We start from the raw sequence: 20,044 nt of genomic DNA, 5'->3' as shown, positions 1-20,044 counted from the left end.
GGGTCTGATGTTTCAAAGGTTTTCATAGTCCACAGCAATCTGAAAATGGCAGGTTTCAGATATGGGATCCAATGACTTTTAGTACATTTAGGGCATCTAAGTTATCACAACCTAACATATTATAAGTGTTCATATTTGGTTATAACTTGTTAAAAGAAGAATGATAAAAACAGTTTTCATAGAATGAGATAACTTTGGTTTTCTGTTGCTGTCTGAATGAACTTGTGACTAATGAAAATTTCTATTTCTTCTTCTTGGTGTAGCTTATCAACCAGTCCAGCAGTATTCCTTCGGAACAGGGGGGTCAGCAACATATCGACCTCAGCAGCCTGCTGCTCCTTCTGCTTCAAACGCTTACCCTAACACCCCTTACATACCTTCTGCTCCTTCCTATTCTGGGCAGTCTCAGCTGTATGCAGCACAGCACCAGGTCTCTCCACCTACCTCCAGTCCTACTGCTTCTCTTCCCCCTCTCCCTTCCTCTGGAGCATCCTTCCAGCATGGCGGACCAGGAGCTCCACCATCTTCAGCTTATGCACTACCTCCTGGAACAACAGGTACACTGCCTGCTGCCAGTGAGCTGCCTGCGTCCCAAAGAACAGGTCTGAGCTTGAAAGGGATTCGGTTTGGCTCCCTCCTTTATTTTTTCATGAACACAGGGGTGGACGGAGGGGAATTATTTCTAACTGTTTGTATATTGGACAATGTGAGATGTTAATTAAGCTTTTATAACAAATTCTAAAACTATTTCAAAAAGTGATATTCTCCCATAATGAACTTTAGTTGCTGCATGAGGAAAGCTTTAGAGCTTCAAAAGGGTAAGAGTATATAATTTACATTGAATTCAAAGTCAGTGTAAGAAATTATTTGTCATGATAAGTGGTGGTTGGAATCATATTCAATGGATACTAATTTTTTTACTAGAGCAAAACTATGCTCTATGTTCTTATTGAGAATTTTTCAATTTTTAAAATTATTTGTGCCTTAAACTCACTCATGGAGATTAAACAGTACAGAGTCAGTGAGGTTGTACAAATTTTATAATTATGTTTATTTGTAAAGGGGAAGAAAAGAGTAAGAGTACACAAGTGACAGAGAAATGCTAACTCAGAGGAAGTCGTTGCATAGCAGTGCACTGGTTCTCCATTAGGACAATACCACCCTCTCAAACATCTTAGAACTCTCTAGGTGCATTTTTTTTGTGTCTAGTTGTATAGCTATACCTGAAAATTTCTATTAAAATTATGATTTTAAATGATTTTTATAGTGAAATACACGTAATTTTCTCTCATGTTACAATTAGAGCATTATGTTCATTTTTTTATGCATAGGTTATATTATCTGATTTTCATTTTTGGATAGTAAAAGGGGCCCCAAAAGCATGTGCTATAAAAAGGGATCAATGAATCCCAAGATTAAGATACACTAACATAGTGGTTAAGAATACAGGTTTTGAAATCAAACTTCCTGGGTTTGTATTCCAGCTTCACTACTTTATAGTTATGTGACCTTGAGTAAGTTACTTAACTTCTTTAAGCCTCAGTTTCCTCAGAATAACAATAGTACCTAGTCAGCAGCTTATGAAGACAATAGAATGCATTAATACATTAAAAGCATTTAGAGACAGGGACAGCAAAATTTGTTGTGACTATACAAAAACCTGTGCATTTTGGTTTTGGAAATAGTTTTTCTTTCAGCTTATAACAGATGGTTTTATACTAGAGGGGCAAAAAGCTGAGTGAGTCTTGCTTTGTTCCTAATACTAAAGTTGCACTTGGGGGGTCCAGTATATGTTTTTTTCCCCTTTTATGTGCTAAGTAGTAGCTTTTTTTTTTTTTTTTTTTTTTATATTTTTATTGATTTTTTTACAGAGAGGAAGGGAGAGAGATATAGAGAGTTAGAAACATCGATGAGAGAGAAACATCGATCAGCTGCCTCCCGCACATCTCCCACTGGGGATGTGCCCGCAACTCAGGTACATGCCCTTGACCGGAATCGAACCTGGGACCTTTGAGTCCGCAGGCCGACGCTCTATCCACTGAGCCAAACCGGTTTCGGCAGTAGTAGCTTTAATTACTGAAAGGATTTATAAAAAAATAGAATCTATTAAGAAAATTTTAAAAAAATTTTTAAGTTGATTTTTAGAGGGAAATAAACAGAGAGAGAAGCATATATGTGACAAAGAAAACATCAATCAATTGCCTCCTGCACGTGCCTCAACCAGGGATCAAACCCACAACCTGGGTATGTGCCCTGACTGGGAATCGGACCCACCACCTTTTGGTGTATGGGATGACGGTCCAGTCAACTGACCCACACCGGCCAGGGCAAGGAAATATTTTTTTCTAATAAAGTCCTATGGATTCAGAATTATACACACATCTCCTGCTCTCTTCTTTGATATGTAATATTAAAGTCCAAAGCACCAAAAATCACACACATACACTCACACACGATATGTAGCACGTTTTATTGCACAAATAAAATATCTAGACTTTTCAATACAGATACTTCAATAGGTTGATATTTTAGTGAAGAGTGCTAATTCAGTTATAGAGTTTAAAACTTACCTTTAAAACCTGGGGGAGTGAAGACAGTATCAACATTGTTTTGGTGAAGTAGAGTTCATGAGTGAAAGATGTGTTCAAGTAAATCCCCATTTAAATGGTTGTGCAGGGAAGTAGGGAAGTGAATTATCATTTATTAAATGTACATTGGACACATACCAGCACTTGACAAGTATTTTTTTTAATATGTTTTTATTGATTTTTAGAGAGTGGAAGAAGGGGGGGGGGGGAGAGAGAGAGAGAGAGAAACACCGATGAGAGAAACATTGATTGGCTGCCTCCTGTATACCTTCTACTAGGGATCAAGCCCGCAACCCTGGGTATGTGTCCTGACTAGGAATTGATCCGTCGACCTCTTGGTGCATGGGTCAATGCTCAACCACTGAGCAATACCAGCTGGGCAACAAGTATTTTCTTATTTAAATTGACATGAGGAAATCTGAGTTTTCTGGGAGTTATATTATGGTCTCATGGTTTCACTGTAATAGTCTCCAAGTTGAGATACAAACCTAGGTCTCTCAGTCTTCAAAGCCACGTTCATTCTTTTTTACTACATAGTCTAGTCCTAATGTGATAGAAATAGCTATGAGGGTTGGAATTAGAAAAACCATGTTGTAACATGTTTCAGGCATTTATTACTTCATTATCTAAGTTAAATATTTGCATGGGTATCTTTTTCTTCTTAAGCAAACGTGCATTTGGCTATGAGATAAAGTCTTTGCTTATATACAAAGTAACAGAATGTTCTAACCTGGCTGAGAAGCAGAGTGACTTTTAGGAAGAAGAAGTCAAACAAACTTTTTCAGTATTCAGCATGCACCAAGCTAGCTGCTTTGTTACCTCTTGCATGTTAATAGTCCCCTCTATTTTAATTAACAGTTACAGCTTTATCATATTTTATTTTTTGATTTCCTACAAGTTTTGCTTAGGTTATATAAGTGATTATGACTGGAAATTTTATCTTTGTTCTAATGTGTCTTAAATCATATCATGGTTCCCTATAGGATTTAGGAATTCTGCTTGTCCATTGGATGATTCTTGACAGAAACTAGGATTTTCAAACCCTCTGACTATTAGTGAACCACAAAGTAATGTGCCCACACTCACAGAAACTAATGTTGCAGTCATCACAAAATTCATTCAGTAAATTATTTTTTTATTCAGTAAATTCTTTAAAATATATTTTTTAATTGATTTTTTTAGAGAGAGAGAAAGGAGCGGGGGATAGAAACATTGATGATGAGAGAGAAACCTTATCCATGAGTTGCCTTCTGCATGGCTCCTACTGGGGATCGAGCCAGCAACCCGGGCACGTGCCCTGACTGGGAATTGAACCAGCAACCTTTGGTGCATGGGATGATGCCCAACCAACTGAGCCACACCGGCCAGGGCTTATTCAGTAAATTCTTAAGGAGTGTCTGTTCAGTCTGTAATCGCAATTATTCCAGATGGAGGTAAGGAAGCAGAAAAAGACAGTGCATTTCTAGTGTACAGCACATAGCTTTGTTATAAGTTACGACATAAAATTTGTACATGGGCCAAATTTTGGAAAGCCTTAAATGCCTAGGCAAAATTTTTATATTCATACTAGAGGCCCGGTGCATGGATTGGTGCACTGGTGGGGTCTCTCGGCCTGGCCTGCACCCTGTTGCAATCCGGGACCCCTTGGGGGATGTCGGACTGCCGGTTTCGGCCTGATCCCTGCAGGCCAGGCCGAGGGACCCCACCGGTGCACAAATCCGTGCACTGGGCCTCTAGTATGCATATAAGATCTTTGGTTAATCTCTTCCTGCCCTCCCCCTGACCCCCTTCCCTCTGAGGTTCATCAGTCTGTTCCATGTTTCCATGCCTGTGCATTGAGCGTCTGTCCCCTGGTGGTCAGTGTTCGTCATAGCTACTGGTTGAACGGTTGCTTAGGCTTTTACATATATAGATTATATATATAGATGGTAAGAAGAAAAGTTCTAGTGAAGGAGTTTGAACTGCTCATAGGCATGGTCGAATTGGTACTTGAGGGAGGCTAATCTGGAGGTGGTCCTACAAAATAGATGTGGGCAGCATGGCAGAATCAGAGGCAAAGAAAACCGTCCAGGGAAAAGTCATGTTTTAAAGAGTATGAAAGAGATTTATCCTCATTCTGTAGTTTTTTGAAAGAATAAAGATTATCTCCTCTTTACAGTTTTAAAAAAGAAGCGTGTTCCAGCCCTAACCGGTTTGGCTCAGTGGATAGAGTGTCAACCTGTGGACTGAAGGGTCCCAGGTTCGAATCTGGTCAAGGGCATGTACCTTGGTTGCAGGCACATCCCCAGTAGGGGGTGTGCAGCTGATTGATATTTCTCTCTCATCAATGTTTTTAACTCTCTATCCCTCTCCCTTCCTCTCTGTAAAAAAATCAATAAAATATATATTTTAAAAAAAGAAAAACCAATGTTAAAATTAAAAAAAGAATCATGTTCCAGATTAGACAATACTGTGTTGATTTTTTAAAAATTGACTAAAAGTATCATCGTGCACATTCATAATGAACCTCCATAGTACTGTCTTCTATAGCTATTCATGTTCTGTATGTAGCTTGCTTTACCTATTAAAGTAGGTCTCTATAACATAGAAGTCAATTTAATTGTGTTTTTTAAAAGTCTTATTTAAATAGTTTGAAGACATAAAAGCAAAAAGATTGAAAGAGGTTAAAATTATAGCTGAGACAAAACTGTTAAATTGGTAAGAAATTTGAACAAGGATTATCTGGGTTGGAATAAAACATGCCTAATATATTTCATGATTTGAGGTTAGGAGGATTCAGTTAGGCATATATTTGGGGGGGAATTAATAGACATTAATTATAATATGTTAGGAAGAACTCTCCCCCCATTAATATTTCTGAGCTTCATTGGTCAAATCATAGAAAAATAATTGATGCAAACAGGGGAAATTTATTTTAAATAAGAAGGAATAAAATTTTCTCTTTAAAGAGACAGCTAGCATAGTAAGAGAAAAATGTGCTGTTTAGGAGTTGATTAAATCTGACATAAATGAATTTGTTTTACCTAAAAACTAACATTTCACATGACTCAATTAAAAAGTAAGTTTTATTCCCTTATAAAGTTAGCTTGTTCTTTCTGGGAGCTGATGGAGGGAGAAGAAACAATTATAAAATGAAAAGTAGAGTTTAGAATGTCTTTGATAATACTGTTTAAGTGACTTTTACATTTTGTCTACAGAAAATCAGTCTGTGCAAGACCAGGCAAATATGTTGGAAGGTGAATTGGTTATAAAATACACTTTTGGAAACCTCTGAATCATTGAATGGAATTATTAGACATTCACAATAATGCATGTGAACTTCAAAGCTGATGATATCCTAAATCTGATCAGTATCATTTTTAAAATTTGGCTTCTTAATTAGGTCTTGGAACTGAATGAATTAACATGATGACACAAATAGCTTTAAATCATAAAAGTCATATGTTTTATATAGACATAAAGACAATGACAATACCAATATTGTCTTAGATATGATTGAGATTAGAAGGTGATGGGAGAGATTTGAATGATTAACCTATGTATGACCAAAACTTTAAGAATTTGCTCAGCAGATAGTAGCATGTGGTTTGATAGTTTGTGATTAGCTCTAGAGTTTTGAAGCTTATTTGGCATTCTGTCTCTCGTGAACTTGTAGAAAATTTATTCTGTCTTTAAAATCAAGGCAGATGAATACATGCTGTGTAGGAGAAGATCTTTTTAAAAAAACTTCTGTGGCATTGTGTATTAATCACAGATTCTTGGGTTTGCTAAGCAATTTTGTGATTTAATTTCAAGAATATCAATAAAAAAAGATAAAATTTTAAAAGAGTATTTAATTTATTAAAAGAGTAATTTTTGTCTTTACATATACACATATACAAAACTGGATGAAATGTAACATGATTATATTATGATTTGGAAATTACCCTGTTTTATTTCTGGTATGTTTTATTCCTCTTTTCTTTAAAGATATTAGCATTAGGTTAGTTAATGAGTTCTACTTATATCCATTTCTCACTTTGAGATGACAGGTGTGTTGGTTTTTGTTTTTTTCTTCACTTTTTCTGTCACCAGTTTTTTTGACAGGTGTGTTTTATATTTTTATTGACTTCAGAGAGGAAGGAAGAAGGAGAGAGATAGAAACATCAGTGACGAGAGAGTATCATTGATTGGCTGCCTCCTTCACAGCCACCACTGGGAATTGAGTCCACAGCCCACGCATGTGCCCTGACCGGGAATTGAATTGTGACCTCCTGGTTCATAGGTCGATGCTGAACCTCTGAGCCATATCAGCCAGGTGACAGGTGTTTTTTTAAAAGAGGAAATTTACTAAAGTTGACAGTAGTTTAATTTTATATTTGCTGCCAGCTTGGAATTTGTGTGGTGGCATTAAAAGAATTATTATCGCAGATATTTGAATGTCCTTTTCTACTTTGTAAGTAATCCTGAGGCAAAGATAAAAAGTACTGCTGTTGTATAGTTGAGCTCTCTTTTTTTAAAAAAGTGTTTCTACCATGTGGATAGTTTGCTTATATTGAATTGCTCTTTGGGGAAATAGGAGATTAGTACTTTTATTTTTTTTGTATGTTGAATATCAGAAGACATTTTTAAAGCAGACTGTAGTGATTTATTTTTTCTTTATTAAAGAACCGTTAACAGATCTTGGTTATACACCAATATAGATATAACTACTTCACTGTTGAGCACAGCTCTTTCGTTTTAATGGCAGGGTATCTTGTCTACTAAGCCAATGCCTTGTGATTTTTAGAGGTAATGAGTTTGAGAATCCCGGGTTACATAGTGATCCTCAGCTGATTAAACTTTTGTGACAGTTATCTCTGGGTTAAGGCAGAATTTGAATGTATTCTATAGTGGATACAATTTGGTTTTCTCCTGTTCAGGATTCTAAAGGAAAATGCCCTCTATTATCTGTTGTAGGTCCTCAGAACGGTTGGAATGATCCTCCAGCTTTGAACAGAGTACCCAAGAAGAAAAAGGTACTAGAAAAAGTTATCTGTCCAGTTGCCTACACATGTTCTGTTAATCATATAGCCACTTGTGATACCACACTTCACTGATCCTTTTAAAGGCAAAGCTTACTGTTTGATACATTTAAAGTGTATTTCAGCCGAAGCTGGTTTGGCTCAGTGGATAGAGCGTCGGCCTGCGGACTGAGAGGTCCCAGGTTCGATTCCAGTCGGAGGCATGTACCTGGGTTGCGGGCACATCCCCAGTTGGGGCTGTGCAGGAGGCAGCTGATCGATGTTTCTCTCTCATCGATGTTTCTAACTCTCTATCTCTCTCCCTTCCTCTCTGTAAAAGATCAATAAAATATATTAAAAAAAAAAAAAAAAGATTTTAAAGTGTATTTCAGCTTACACCTTCGATTTGATGAAGGGAAGGAAAGGAAAGAAAGTAGAAAACAGTATAGTGCCATGAATAAACCTCTTTGAGTAGGCAAAATATAAATTCCCAACAGATCTCTTTCAAAGAGTAAGAAACAAAATTTCAGGCTTCTCAAAATTTTTTTTTAGGACTTTGGTTTTGGGGTTTCAACAGTAATCATGAATTTAGTAAATATATTTTGTCTATCACATGCAATGTGAATGAAGAAATATCCTATAGCTGAGCATTGTTTAGATGTCAATAACTATTGAGCTGTTAGAGCCCAAGATAATATTTTTCGTTTCTTCTTTCTCCCCAAGCCATTTTCTACTTTTTCCTCCTAATGATCTCTTTCCCCCAAATATAGTAATATGAGGCCATAACATAAAATTGGGAGATAGTAAATCAGAAAGAAAACCCCAAATTTAGTTATAATCAGAAACTTAATCTGCTACTTTTTGTGTGATTGTGACAGGCAATATCCACTTAGTGATGTAGGAGAAGGGTATTACATTGCGATATTATTTATTTATTTATCCTCACCCAAGGATAATTTTCCATTTATTTTTGGAGAGAGTAGAAGGGAGGGAAAGAGACAGAGAGAGAGAGAGAGAAACATCAATGTGAGAGAAACACATCAATTGGTTGTCTCCCACACGTATGTACCCTGACCAGGGACAGGAATCAAGCCTGCAGCCGAGGTATGTGCCCTTGACTGGAGTCAAACCCGGGACCCTTTATTCCTCGGGCAGTTGCTCTATTCACTGAGCCAAACTAGTTAGGGCTACATTGCAATCATATTAAACACACAAACATATTTGGCATATCTGAATCTAGTATTACTAGATAAAATTCTCCAGACTTTGATATCCTCTTTAAAAAACACCTTGGTTTTGGCTCCTCATGATGGGAGTAAGTATGGGAGCAAATGGGGAAACTGAGAGGTCTAGGTTTGAGCCCTTCATCCCTCTTAGCCAGATTAGCTCTACTTTTGTTTTACTCAAATTCTGCATAAAATTTCATTTGAAAATATTCTATTTAAATGTTTTTAAATCATGGAATAGTCTAACTCCCTTATTTAAATCTGAGGAAATGTTGCTATCATTTGTTTTCTTATTCTTGTTGTCTTTTATTATGATCTTTTAAAAGATGCCAGAAAACTTTATGCCTCCTGTTCCCATCACATCACCAATCATGAACCCCATGGGTGATCCCCAGTCACAGATGCTGCAACAACCTTCAGCTCCAGGTCCACTGTCAAACCAAGCTTCATTTCCCCAGCCACATCTTTCAGGTGGCCAGCCCTCCTTCCATGGCTTACAGCAACCCCTTGGTCAACCAGGCATGCCGCCATCTTTCTCAAAGCCCAATATCGAAGGCGCCCCAGGAGGTCCTATTGGAAATACCATCCAGGTAACAGTAAAAATCTGTAGAAGTGGAACAGGAGAGGACTCTATTTCAGTAAACTTTTTTTAATGTGTTAACTTTTATGGCTACACCTTTATCAATGAACATGCAAATTTGGTTTCAATTTAGACAAACTGAATAAAAAAATAGTAATGCTTTTTAAAAGATTAATTATGTATGTATATTATTTTTCAATTACATGACCATATACAAACTTTCTAGAAGAGGCTTGTATATTTGCCAGTGTATGTTTCCAGTAGCTTAGTAATTGCAATATACCTAATCAGTAGGCACAATTTCAGTTGAATCCGTATTTGCCTTCAAGGTGGTTAAGCATAAGCTGGTTTCAAAGGTGTATCCCTTTAAATTATAAAATAAAAATGTAATGAGTTACATTTTTTCTTATGTATGTGTAAGAACTAATTATATATAGCCTTATCTTCAGATGGAGATTAAATTTACATTTGCTTTTCACATACAAATTGCTGGTTGGCAGGATTTTATTTTATTTATTTTTATTTTTATTAGTCCTCACCTGAGGATATTTTTCCATTGATTTTTAGAGAGAGTGGAAGAGAGAGGGAGAGACAGAAATAATGATGTGAGAGAGACTGATCTATAGGTTGCCTTCCACATGCATCCCGACCAGGTCCAGGAACCTGCAACCAAGGTACGTGCCCTTGACAGAAATCGGACCTGGGACCCTTCAGTCCGCAGGTCGACACTTTATCCACTGAGCAAAACCAGCTAGGATGACAGGGTTTTAGATGATGAAAAATCTATTACATTTACATATAACTGATTTAGACATACAAAGATAAACGTTTTGATCCGTTCGTGAAAAGTAAAGAGCCTGGGCCAAAGTTTAACATAAGACGAACAAATTCCTGTCCAAGTATAAAACTAGTTCTTCTGTTTTTGTCTTTGACTCATTGAACTCGAATTTGTAACAATTGTATCTCTATCATAAAAATATGCTTTTTTATTAAGAGAGTTCTGCCTAAGGAACTTCTACATATTAAAAGTTGCATTATAAAAACCAGTGTTTTGATAGAGGTAAGAGGACTTGCTTTTTTCCACAAGAACATAAGTTATAAATATGTGTTGTTAATTTTTTTTTATTACAAGTCTGTTAGTTTGGGAAACTACTCAGCCATTCACTTTGGTGTAGACATGGGTGCTCATGCCCTACTCTAGACTAGAACCTTAGTTACCATTGAAAAGGAAAGCTATTAATACTCTTTTTCTTCGAACCTCTTTTTCAAATCTATCCCCAAATCTCTCTCAGCTACCTTCTTCTCAACATTTCCAGTCTGATCCATGCTACCTTCACCTCCAGTCTTCAGCAATGCAGGAGCCTCCAATTGGTCTGCCGGCATTTACCTCACCCAACTCTAATCTGGTCTTGTCTCCTGTTTGCTTAAAACATTACAGCTTCCCATTGTTCTCAGGATAAAACCCAAAATATTTCACTTGTCTGTAAGGATTAAGTTCATACTCCTCCTGCTCCTCCGCTCTAGCCACACTGGTCTCTTTGTAGTCCCCTTGTGTCACGATCCTGCCTTTGTACATGTTCTTCCTCAGTCTGGAAACACCCGCTTCCCCACCCCTCACCCATATAACTGCTTTACTCCTGCTTATCCTCTAATCCCTGAAGAGGGCCTTCCCTTAATTAAATTTCAGTTATAGTGTCTGTTAGCTTACCGCAGTTGCTATTTTACATATATTTATTACATCTTTAAACTTTCTCTTTTATTAGCCTGTAAACTCCTTGAGGGCTGAGATCATTTCTGTATTGGCTCATTAGTACATAACTAGTGCCTGGGCCATAGTTGCCTAATATTTTTTGAATGAATGAACTAATATATCAAAACTTTAAAAACTTACACATTCCTTTATTTTTCCATTTTTATTCTCAGTAACATCATGGTCTTTTCTATCCTAACCTTTGGCTTAATCTTCCAGTTGGTTAATAGCCCAATCAACAACCTCTAAAACAGTGGTTCTCTACCTGTGGGTTGCGACCCCTTTGGTGAATGACCCTTTCACAGGGGTCGCTTAAGGCCATCCTGCATATCAGATATTTACATTACGATTCATCACAGTAGCAACATTACAGTTATGAAGTAGCAACGAAAATAATTTTATGGTTGGGTCACAACATGAGGAACTGTATTTAAAGGGCCAGAAGGTTGAGAACCACTGCTCTAAAAGTAAACCAAAGAATAGAAGAATGCCAGGATAAACAAAAATGAGCCAACATGCAGAGTAAACAGCTGCTCTAACTGGCCAACTTTTTAAATGCCTTGTTCTTTTTATTTCTTACTGGCATAGCTCTACTTCCCATTGGTTAATATACAATAGTGATCAATATATGTTCCATAATTAAGTAAATAATTTATCTCCAATCCTGTTTTTAAGAATCAAAGCTGTAGGAGGAGTAGCTATATCTTCTGGATATCTGATTTTCATTTTTACTCATCTCAGTGATTTTTTATTTTAAATTTCATTTGGTTTTGAATAGCCTGTCAATAAGGTAGTTGGTTTCTCTGTATCGCAAGGTTTCAGGGCTTTGTGTATACAGGTAATTTCTGGTCATTTCTGCTCATTTTGTGGTATATTTCTTCCAGCATGTGCAGGCTTTACCTGCAGAAAAAATTACCAAGAAACCTATTCCAGATGAGCACCTCATTCTAAAGACCACATTTGAGGATCTTATTCAGCGCTGCCTCTCTTCAGCCACAGATCCTGTATGTATTTTTTCTCATATTTTGCCGAGTTAAAATAAGCCTTTATTAAATTTTTCTATAATTACTGCTTAACATCTTACAAGATATATCTTAAAGTTTCTACAAAAATAATAAAGCTAGTAGCACTTAACGTAGTTCGCTTTACATATAAAAATGTATTTAAATACTTAATATATCTTTATTTAATCCTCACAACAACCTCATGGTGGGTAGAGTTGTCGACTTTATTCTACAGATGAGGAGATTAAGGCAAAAAGCAGTAAGTAACAACCCAGGTCAGAGCCAGCATTCAAACCGAGGCTGGCTCCAGAAGTTATGCTCTCAACCACTGTGTGTACTGCTTCTTGTCAGCAAACCTCACGCTTGGCACATGAATAGGACAGAATAGTGGTGTGCAGGAAATTCAGGCTTGGATCTCTTTCCGAGTTTACATCGAAGCTTTTAAAAGTAGATAATCTTATACATAACTTTGCAAAGATCTTAAAAATAGTTAAATGTTGTAGATATTGGAGTCATATTCATAGTTAAAGCAACTGAAGGATGCCTGTGAATTGGCAACAACAAAAACTCCACAAAGCCAGTTTTGTTTTAGATGAAATTTCAATTTCTGCCAAAAAACATTGAATAGACTTATTTAGCCACTGGCCACTTGTCTGCTTGAAAAACAGCTTCTGGAATTTGTTGTTTCATCAACATTGAGTATTAATGTGTGCAGCCTTCTGCTGGTCTTTTGGGAAGCAATTCCTTGAATTCAAAGTGTTGGGAAAGCAGAGGTAGGGAAGGTTTAATATAAACCTTAGTGTCTGACTTTTTTTTTAAGTCCTTACCCGAGGATATACTTTTCATAATTCTAGAGAGAGAGGAGGGGAAAGGGAGAGAGAGAAAAACATTGATGGGTTGCCTCCCATTCTCGCCCTAACGGGATCAAACCTGCAACCTGCTGTGTGCCTTGACTGCGAATTGAACCCATGACCCTTCGGTGCACTGGATGACCTCTAACCAAATGACTAAGCTAGTACAGAGAGGGAGGTGAAGCTGATAGCCAGGTAAACACTATCCGCTATGCACACCTCTAAATAGGCCAGTCATTCAAAAACAGAAGCATCTCCATAAAATATGTGGGAAAACTCCAGTCCTCCTTTAGGCATGAATCAGTATAGAGAGGTTGGGAGGACACAGAGTTCATGGCCCAGCTCAGTAACTTCTAGGTCACCATGCCATCTTCCTTCTGAGTCCACAGGAGCCTTAGGCAGAAGAGAACCACAAAAGACAAACTGTCCCAGTAATTTCTGTAATTAGTTGGAGAGAAGTTCTAATATCCTTTCTTGCCCAGCTACCCCTGCCCCTGCCCCCTTGGGCTATGTGAGATTAACTTTGAACAGGGACTATAAAGGTTCCCCTCCACACAAGTCCTTTTCAATCAGTAGTTGGAACCATTTTTTAAAATTTGATTTTAGAGAGAGTGGGGGGAAAGAGAGAGAGAGAGAGAGAGAGAGAGAGAGAGAGAGAGAGAGAGAGAGAGAGAGAAGGAAACATTGATGTGAGACACATCGATCAGTTACCTCTCCAACATGCCGGGACCGGGGATCAATCTTGCAACCAAGGTATTTGCCCTGACTAGGAATTGAACCCGCGACCTTCTGGTGCATGGGACAGTGCTCCAACCAACTGAGCCACACTGGCCAAGGGCAGTTGGAACCATTTTTATAGTATGGCTTTATTCCTATTTTCACTTTAATTATGTCCAGACAACACAAAGGAATTTTGCAGCACAACTTAGTTTGTGATGTTATTCTCAGTGGTTTCATCTCTTCCTCTCTCCTCTTCTGACATGCTGACATTCCTTCCTCACATATACCAGAGCATCTCAGCATCAGGGACTTGTGCTTGTTGCTCCTTCTGCCTGGAGCTCTTCCCCCACATAACTGCATGGCTCACTCCTCAATTGTTCCAGGCTCTGCTCCAATGTCCCATTAGCCATCAGCCTTTCTTTACCACCCCCACTCCCAACACCTCCAGCCCCCTCACCCTGTTAACTTTTCTTTATGGCACTCATCACCATCTGCCATGGAACATATTATTTATTTAGTACATTTTCCTACCCAATAGAATATGAGCTCCATGAGACATAAGTCTGTATCCCCAGCATGGCACATAGTAGGCACTCAGTAAATATTGAAGAACAGTGGCCGGTCTAAAGCTGTTGCATAATGTAGATTAAGTTAATTTTAAGTCTTTCATTTTAGTTGTTTTTTAATATAAATACTAGAGGCCCGGAGCACGAAATTCGTGCATGGGTACGGTCCCTAGGCCTGGCCTCAATCAGAGCCATATTCCCTGACTACCAGCAACTGGCCCCACTCCCTGCCACCACCCACCCCCAGTTCCCCGTTTGTCATCAGGTGATCAGAGCCTGCTGGTAGGGGGAGGGACCAAGAGGTTGGCCGGCAGGCCCTGATCACCCAATCATCAGTGATAAGAGAGAATCATTGATTGGCTGCCTCCTGTATGCACACTACTGAGGATCAAACCCACAATCTAGGCATGTCCTCTTGACCAGAATGGAACTGGGGACCCTTCAGTCCATAGGCTGACGCTCTATCCACTGAGCCAAACTGGCTATGGCCATTTTGGTTTTAGAGTAATTTTCTCTCACTGTACCTGTAATATTAGGGTGGGGTGGGGGAATCTCCTTAACTTAAGAACTAATTTTACTACTTCCCTCTTTGTAGTCTTAAGTTACCAGATGATAATTTTAATTTTTTTATTGGTGTTTTAAAGGCTCAGAAAGGGGTAGGATTAAACATACCAAATAACTAATATTTTTGGAAAGTTAAAACAAGATCTTAGTTCACTTATATGTTTGCTTTCTAGCACCCATAATTTATAATAATTATACTTAGACATTCTTTTCTGTAGTACACTGACCCATTGCTGCCTCCAGATGGCCCTGCCTCTTTCTTGTGGAAATAGTGCACCAGTACATGCACACACCTTGTCCAGTGAGCTTGCAGTCCACATGAAATCCAGCCAGTACTCTGTGCCATGGAGGGAAGAGGCTCATCCTCTCGCCTTCCTCCCATTAAGAGATTACTGACCTCTGCCCTAATAATCTGATCAAGTTTCTCAGCATAGTTGCCTCCCTTTCTTTATAAAATGAAGCTATTGAACATCATGAGTGTAAGGTTTAGTCTAATGAGATAGGACAATTTTTTTGGATAAAAGTTAATGTTCAAATATAACATCTGTTTTTCTTCTCCTGCAGCAAACCAAACGGAAGCTAGATGATGCCAACAAACGCTTGGAGTTTCTGTATGATAAACTTAGGGAACAGACAGTAAGTTTGTGGGGGGAAAAGAAGGATTTATGATAGTCATTTATTCCCACTAGCTAAAATAAGCATCTGATCAGCACTGCGTGTAGTGTGCTTGGGGACAAACTGTCTTGTTAAGGTAATTGGCCTTCTGTTTGTTTTATATGTCCCTTGAATAAAGAAATCAGAGTAGGAAGATACTTTGTTTTCCAGAGACCAAATTTGTAGTCTTTCTTAGTCTGAGATTCCTGATCCTTTTCTTCTAGCACACCTATTACATAAAGGCTAAGTCACACGTAGCCACAGATGGCCCTGCCTCTGTGTTGTAACTATGCAGGTTAATGTGTTGTAACTATGAAGATAGCCAACAGTAGGAAAAAGAGTCGTCTGGTCTCTTGTCCCCACCTCTCCATTCCTTTTTAGAATAGCTTGACTTTATTAATGAAAGCACTAGGACAGAAAATAAAATAACTCTGGGACTTCTTTATATTTTTGCATTTCAGCATTCCCCTTTCCCATTTCTCACACCAATCCCATCAGATAAAAATAACCATTTATCTCATGAGAACCAAATCAAAGAAAGTTACTATGACAGTGGTAGTTGTGTGATTGATCCATGGACTGATCCAAAATAAAGTCTTCCCTCAAAAGTGTGGACACTAAGCGAAGTAATGAAAAAAACTGACAGTTTTATGGTTTTAAGAGATGACAGGATTCTGAAAAGCAGTTAAGAGTAGATAAATTTAGTACCTGATGAGGAATTTTGCCCTACAAAGGGAAACAGATCAGAAGTTCAGGATCTCTAGTATAGACAAGATTTAGGAATAAAATGGGTCCTTACATTAAGATATCATGATTAAGAATTTTTTTTTTTTAAGATATGAGGCTATTTCTAAAATAATTGAAGAATTAAAACTCTTAAGTAGAGAGAGACCTTAGCATTTCAGCATAGGTGGAAAATCTGACTTTTCTTACAAGAAAAGTCTGGCTTATCGTACATGTTTAATTCATAAATTCTTTCCTTACATATCATTTTTTCATGGTTCTGTTTTATAACTTAAGTGTTGCTTGGTCTAAAAAACTATTTCTAGAAGTGCTAAATGGTTTATATATTTTTTATAATGTTTATATTAAGCTCCTTTTAAATATCATGGTTTAATGTCTGTAGAGGATCTCATGGGGATTCTCCCCTAATTTAATTACTTCTCTTGGTTCCATCTTTATTTCAGCTTTCACCCACAATCATCAATGGTTTACACAACATTGCAAGGAGCATTGAAACACGGAACTACTCTGAAGGCTTAACCATCCACACCCACATAGTCAGCACCAGCAACTTCAGCGAGACCTCTGCTTTCATGCCAGTTCTCAAAGTTGTCCTCACCCAGGCCAATAAGCTGGGTGTCTAAAAGTACAGCTTCACTCCCAGACACTATTGCCATTTTCCAAAGAAACATGTTTTAAAATGATAAACTATGGACCAATCCTCATTAGCATGTTTCCATAGCATTTACACTATTTCTGTAGAGATACTCACCTTAGAACTGCTCCAAACCCCGGTGCTTTGTTTTGTTTTAGTCTTTTATTGCCCATGATGATTTTCTTATGCAAATAGCGTATTTCTTGAATTACACATAGTATTTTCCTGATGTATTCTGATAAAATGTGGTTTTAAAACCCTTAGTGTATTTTTGGAAAAGGAGCATCTGGTTATGCATAAAGCAGAGCTAAAGTTCTTTCATGTCCTCCCTACTTCCTCCGTGTCAATCAGATTAAAGTGTGTAATCTTATTTTAAGTGTATGTAGTCTTTTTTTAAACAGCTGCTCAGTTTGCTTTAATCCTTTATATGTTTCTGGTTTCATTCTGGTCGTGAACAAATAAACTCTAGAGCCTGCTACATAGATTTTATTTTAGCAAATATTAATGAAAAGTGGGAACACTAGCTAGTATCTATTAGGAAAAGACTGAGTGTTTTCACTCTGTAGAATGCATTGAGCTTTATTAATAAACTAGAGGCTCAGTGCACAAAATTCATGCACTGGGCAGGGGTGGGAGGCAGGGGGAGAGGCGGGTCCCTCAGCCCGGCCTGAGCACTCTTGCAGTCCAGGACCCCTCTCGCAATCTGGGATCCCTCGCTCCTTACTGCTTGGCTCACTGACCCTTAGTGGCAGGCTCCTTACTCTTCAGCTTGCTGCTCCTTAGCGCTGCCACAGAGGCGGGAGAGGCTCCCGCCACCACCACTGCACTTGCCAACTGTGAGCCCGGCTTCTGACTGAGCGGTGCTGTCCCTGTGGGAGCACACTGACCACCAGGGGATGGCTCCTGCGTTGAGCGTCTTCCCCCTGGTGGTCAGTGCGCATCATAGCAACCGGTTCTGGTTGTCCTACCGTAAGGATGGCTTAGGCTTTTATTATATAGACTAGAGGCCCGATGCATGAAATTCATGCAAGAGTAGGCCTTCGCAGCCCTGGCTTCATCTGGAAGGTCATCCAGATGGTCATTCCCCTGTTTGGCCGTTCAGTCGATTTGCATATTATGCTTTTATTATTATAGACTAGAGGCCCGGTGCACAAAAATTTGTGCACTCGGGGGGGTCCCTCAGCCCGGCCTATGCCCTCTTGCAGTCTGGGACCCCTTGGAGGATGTCCACCTGCTGGCTTAGGCCCGCTCCCTGGGGGATCGGGCCCAAGCGGGCAGTCAGACATCCCTCTGGCAGTCCGGCAGCCCTCGGGGGATGTCCACTTACCAGCAGGGAGCAGGCCTAAGCTGCAGTTGGACATCCTTAGCGCTGCTGAGGAGGCAGGAGAGGCTCCCACCACCACCGCTGTACTGGCAGCCATCAGCCTGGCTTGTGGCTGAGCAGAGCTCCCCCTGTGGGAGCGCACTGACCACCAGGGGGCAGTTCCTGCATTAAGCGTCTGCCCCCTGGCGGTCAGTGTGTGTCAAAGTGACCAGTCATTCCCAGTCGTTCTGCTGTTAGGGTCAGTTTGCATATTACCCTTTTATTATATAGGATAGAAGCCTGGTGCATGGGTGGAGGCCATCTGGTTTGCCCTGAAGGGTGTCCTGGATCAGAGTGGGGGTCCCGCTGGGGTGCCTGGCCAGCCGGGGTGAGGGGCTGATGGCTGTTTTCAGGCTGGCCACACTCCCTTTAGGGTGGGGGGGTCCCGCTGGGGTGCCTGGCCAGCCTGGGTGAGGGGCTGATGGCTGTTTGCAGCTGGTTACACCCCCTTTGGGGTGGGGTCCCACTGGGGTGCCTGGCCAGCTGGGGTGAGGGGCTGATGGCTGTTTTCAGGCTGGCCACACTCCCTTTAGGGTGGGGGGTCCCCACTGGGGTGCCTGGCCAGTCTGGGTGAGGGGCTGAGCGCCGTTTTCAGGCTGGCCAAGTCCCCCGGCGATGGAAGCTCCCAGCCTCTCCTTTTTTTTTTTTTTTTTAAATTTATTCTTGGATTTATTTACCTTCTATGATTGAAACTTTGTTGCTTTGAGTGGAGCTCAGAACCGCCCGCGGCAGGCGGGAGGGAAACCTCCTGCTTGCTCCAGCTCCATGGCCACAGCGGGCTGAAAGCAGGTATCTGGGGTTTATTTACCTTCTATAATTGAAGCTTTGTTGCTTTGAGTGAAGCACAGAGCCGGGAAGCTTGGCTTCCTCCATCATTGAGCAACCAAGCCTCCTGCTTGCTCCAGCTTTGTAGCTGCCGGCTGCCATCTTGGTTGGGTTAATTTACATATAGTTGCTCTGATTGATGGGCGTGGCTTAAGGCATAGCAAAGGTAAGTCAATTTGCATGTTTGTCTTTTATTAGTGTAGATGTTTTCCGTATTCTGTTTAAATTTTAAGATTGAAGTGTCTCTATTTTATATTTAAAATTTGTTCATCCAATTTTTTAAAAGTACCTATAGTTCTGAAATTTAAGTCCAGAAAGAAAACTTTAATTTCTGTCAGCCTCCTAACAGACTGCCCTGCAGTCTCCTGGGAGTTTGGTAGTCTGAGTTACTCCTGTGACTCATTCAAGTGGCAACATGACCTTCTGGACCTGATCTTCAGGTGTGGTGTCAGCCTGAGACCCCCTGAATAGCAGGCTGGCCTCTAGTAATTTCTTTCATTTACTTCCTTTATAGCTAGGATTTATGGTATGGCTGCATGACCTGACAGTGGTATAATTGGTAGCATTTTCAGAAAAAAACAAATTCCCCAAAGAGTAGGGGGCAGTGGAGCCCTGGCTAAACCCAAAGAGTTTCCAAGTATGAGTGAAAACCTTTGCTACTGACATCTGAGCAGCTGTTCTCTCCTTTTTCAATACAGCACTATGTTGTTTTTCTACTGTGGAGACATTTCTCCACATGGCTTATAACCTTGGAGAAGTTTCATATAAATGGATGGAGGTAAGAAGAGCTGAAGTCCAAATATTGTTTTGTCTCTAAAAGATGAAGATAATAGGAGATTATGGAGAGTATTTTCTTTTCCTGAAGAGAAGTATAACAGCTGTTACAGTTTTTTTTTTAAGTAGAGAAAAAATTCCAGCTTGATTTTATAAATGAGTGTTTTCAACTCCAAAGGTAGTACAGTGTAGCCTGCACAACGCAACCCCTCTGTCTAA

The 20,044-nt window shown here is 39.5% G+C and overlaps 1 protein-coding gene across 23 annotated transcripts in view; it reads left to right on the top strand.

Annotated features, from left to right (window-relative positions):
- SEC31A (SEC31 homolog A, COPII coat complex component) overlaps positions 1-17,233 on the top strand; it is a 93,946-nt gene extending 76,713 nt beyond the window's left edge. For 12 of the 23 annotated variants that reach the window (XM_036337815.1, XM_036337790.1, XM_036337927.1 and 9 more), the window contains 7 exons: positions 264-602; positions 5,786-5,824; positions 7,527-7,585; positions 9,123-9,386; positions 12,011-12,130; positions 15,396-15,467; positions 16,673-17,233. In XM_036337815.1, coding sequence (XP_036193708.1) covers positions 264-602; positions 5,786-5,824; positions 7,527-7,585; positions 9,123-9,386; positions 12,011-12,130; positions 15,396-15,467; positions 16,673-16,852 — 1,073 coding nt within the window. In that variant the 3' untranslated portion in view covers positions 16,853-17,233. Of the gene's footprint in view, positions 1-263; positions 603-5,785; positions 5,825-7,526; positions 7,586-9,122; positions 9,387-12,010; positions 12,131-15,395; positions 15,583-16,672 lie in introns of all 23 variants that reach the window. The other 11 variants (XM_036337944.1, XM_036337916.1, XM_036337880.1 and 8 more) reach the window with 5 other exon arrangements.
- Positions 17,234-20,044: the final 2,811 nt, after the last annotated feature.

This window comes from Myotis myotis, unplaced genomic scaffold (assembly GCF_014108235.1).
Source record: "Myotis myotis isolate mMyoMyo1 unplaced genomic scaffold, mMyoMyo1.p scaffold_m19_p_1, whole genome shotgun sequence".
Classification (NCBI taxonomy): Eukaryota; Metazoa; Chordata; class Mammalia; order Chiroptera; family Vespertilionidae; genus Myotis; species Myotis myotis.
Note: the sequence above shows the minus strand (reverse complement) of the source record. Positions and strands in the feature narration are given on the sequence as shown.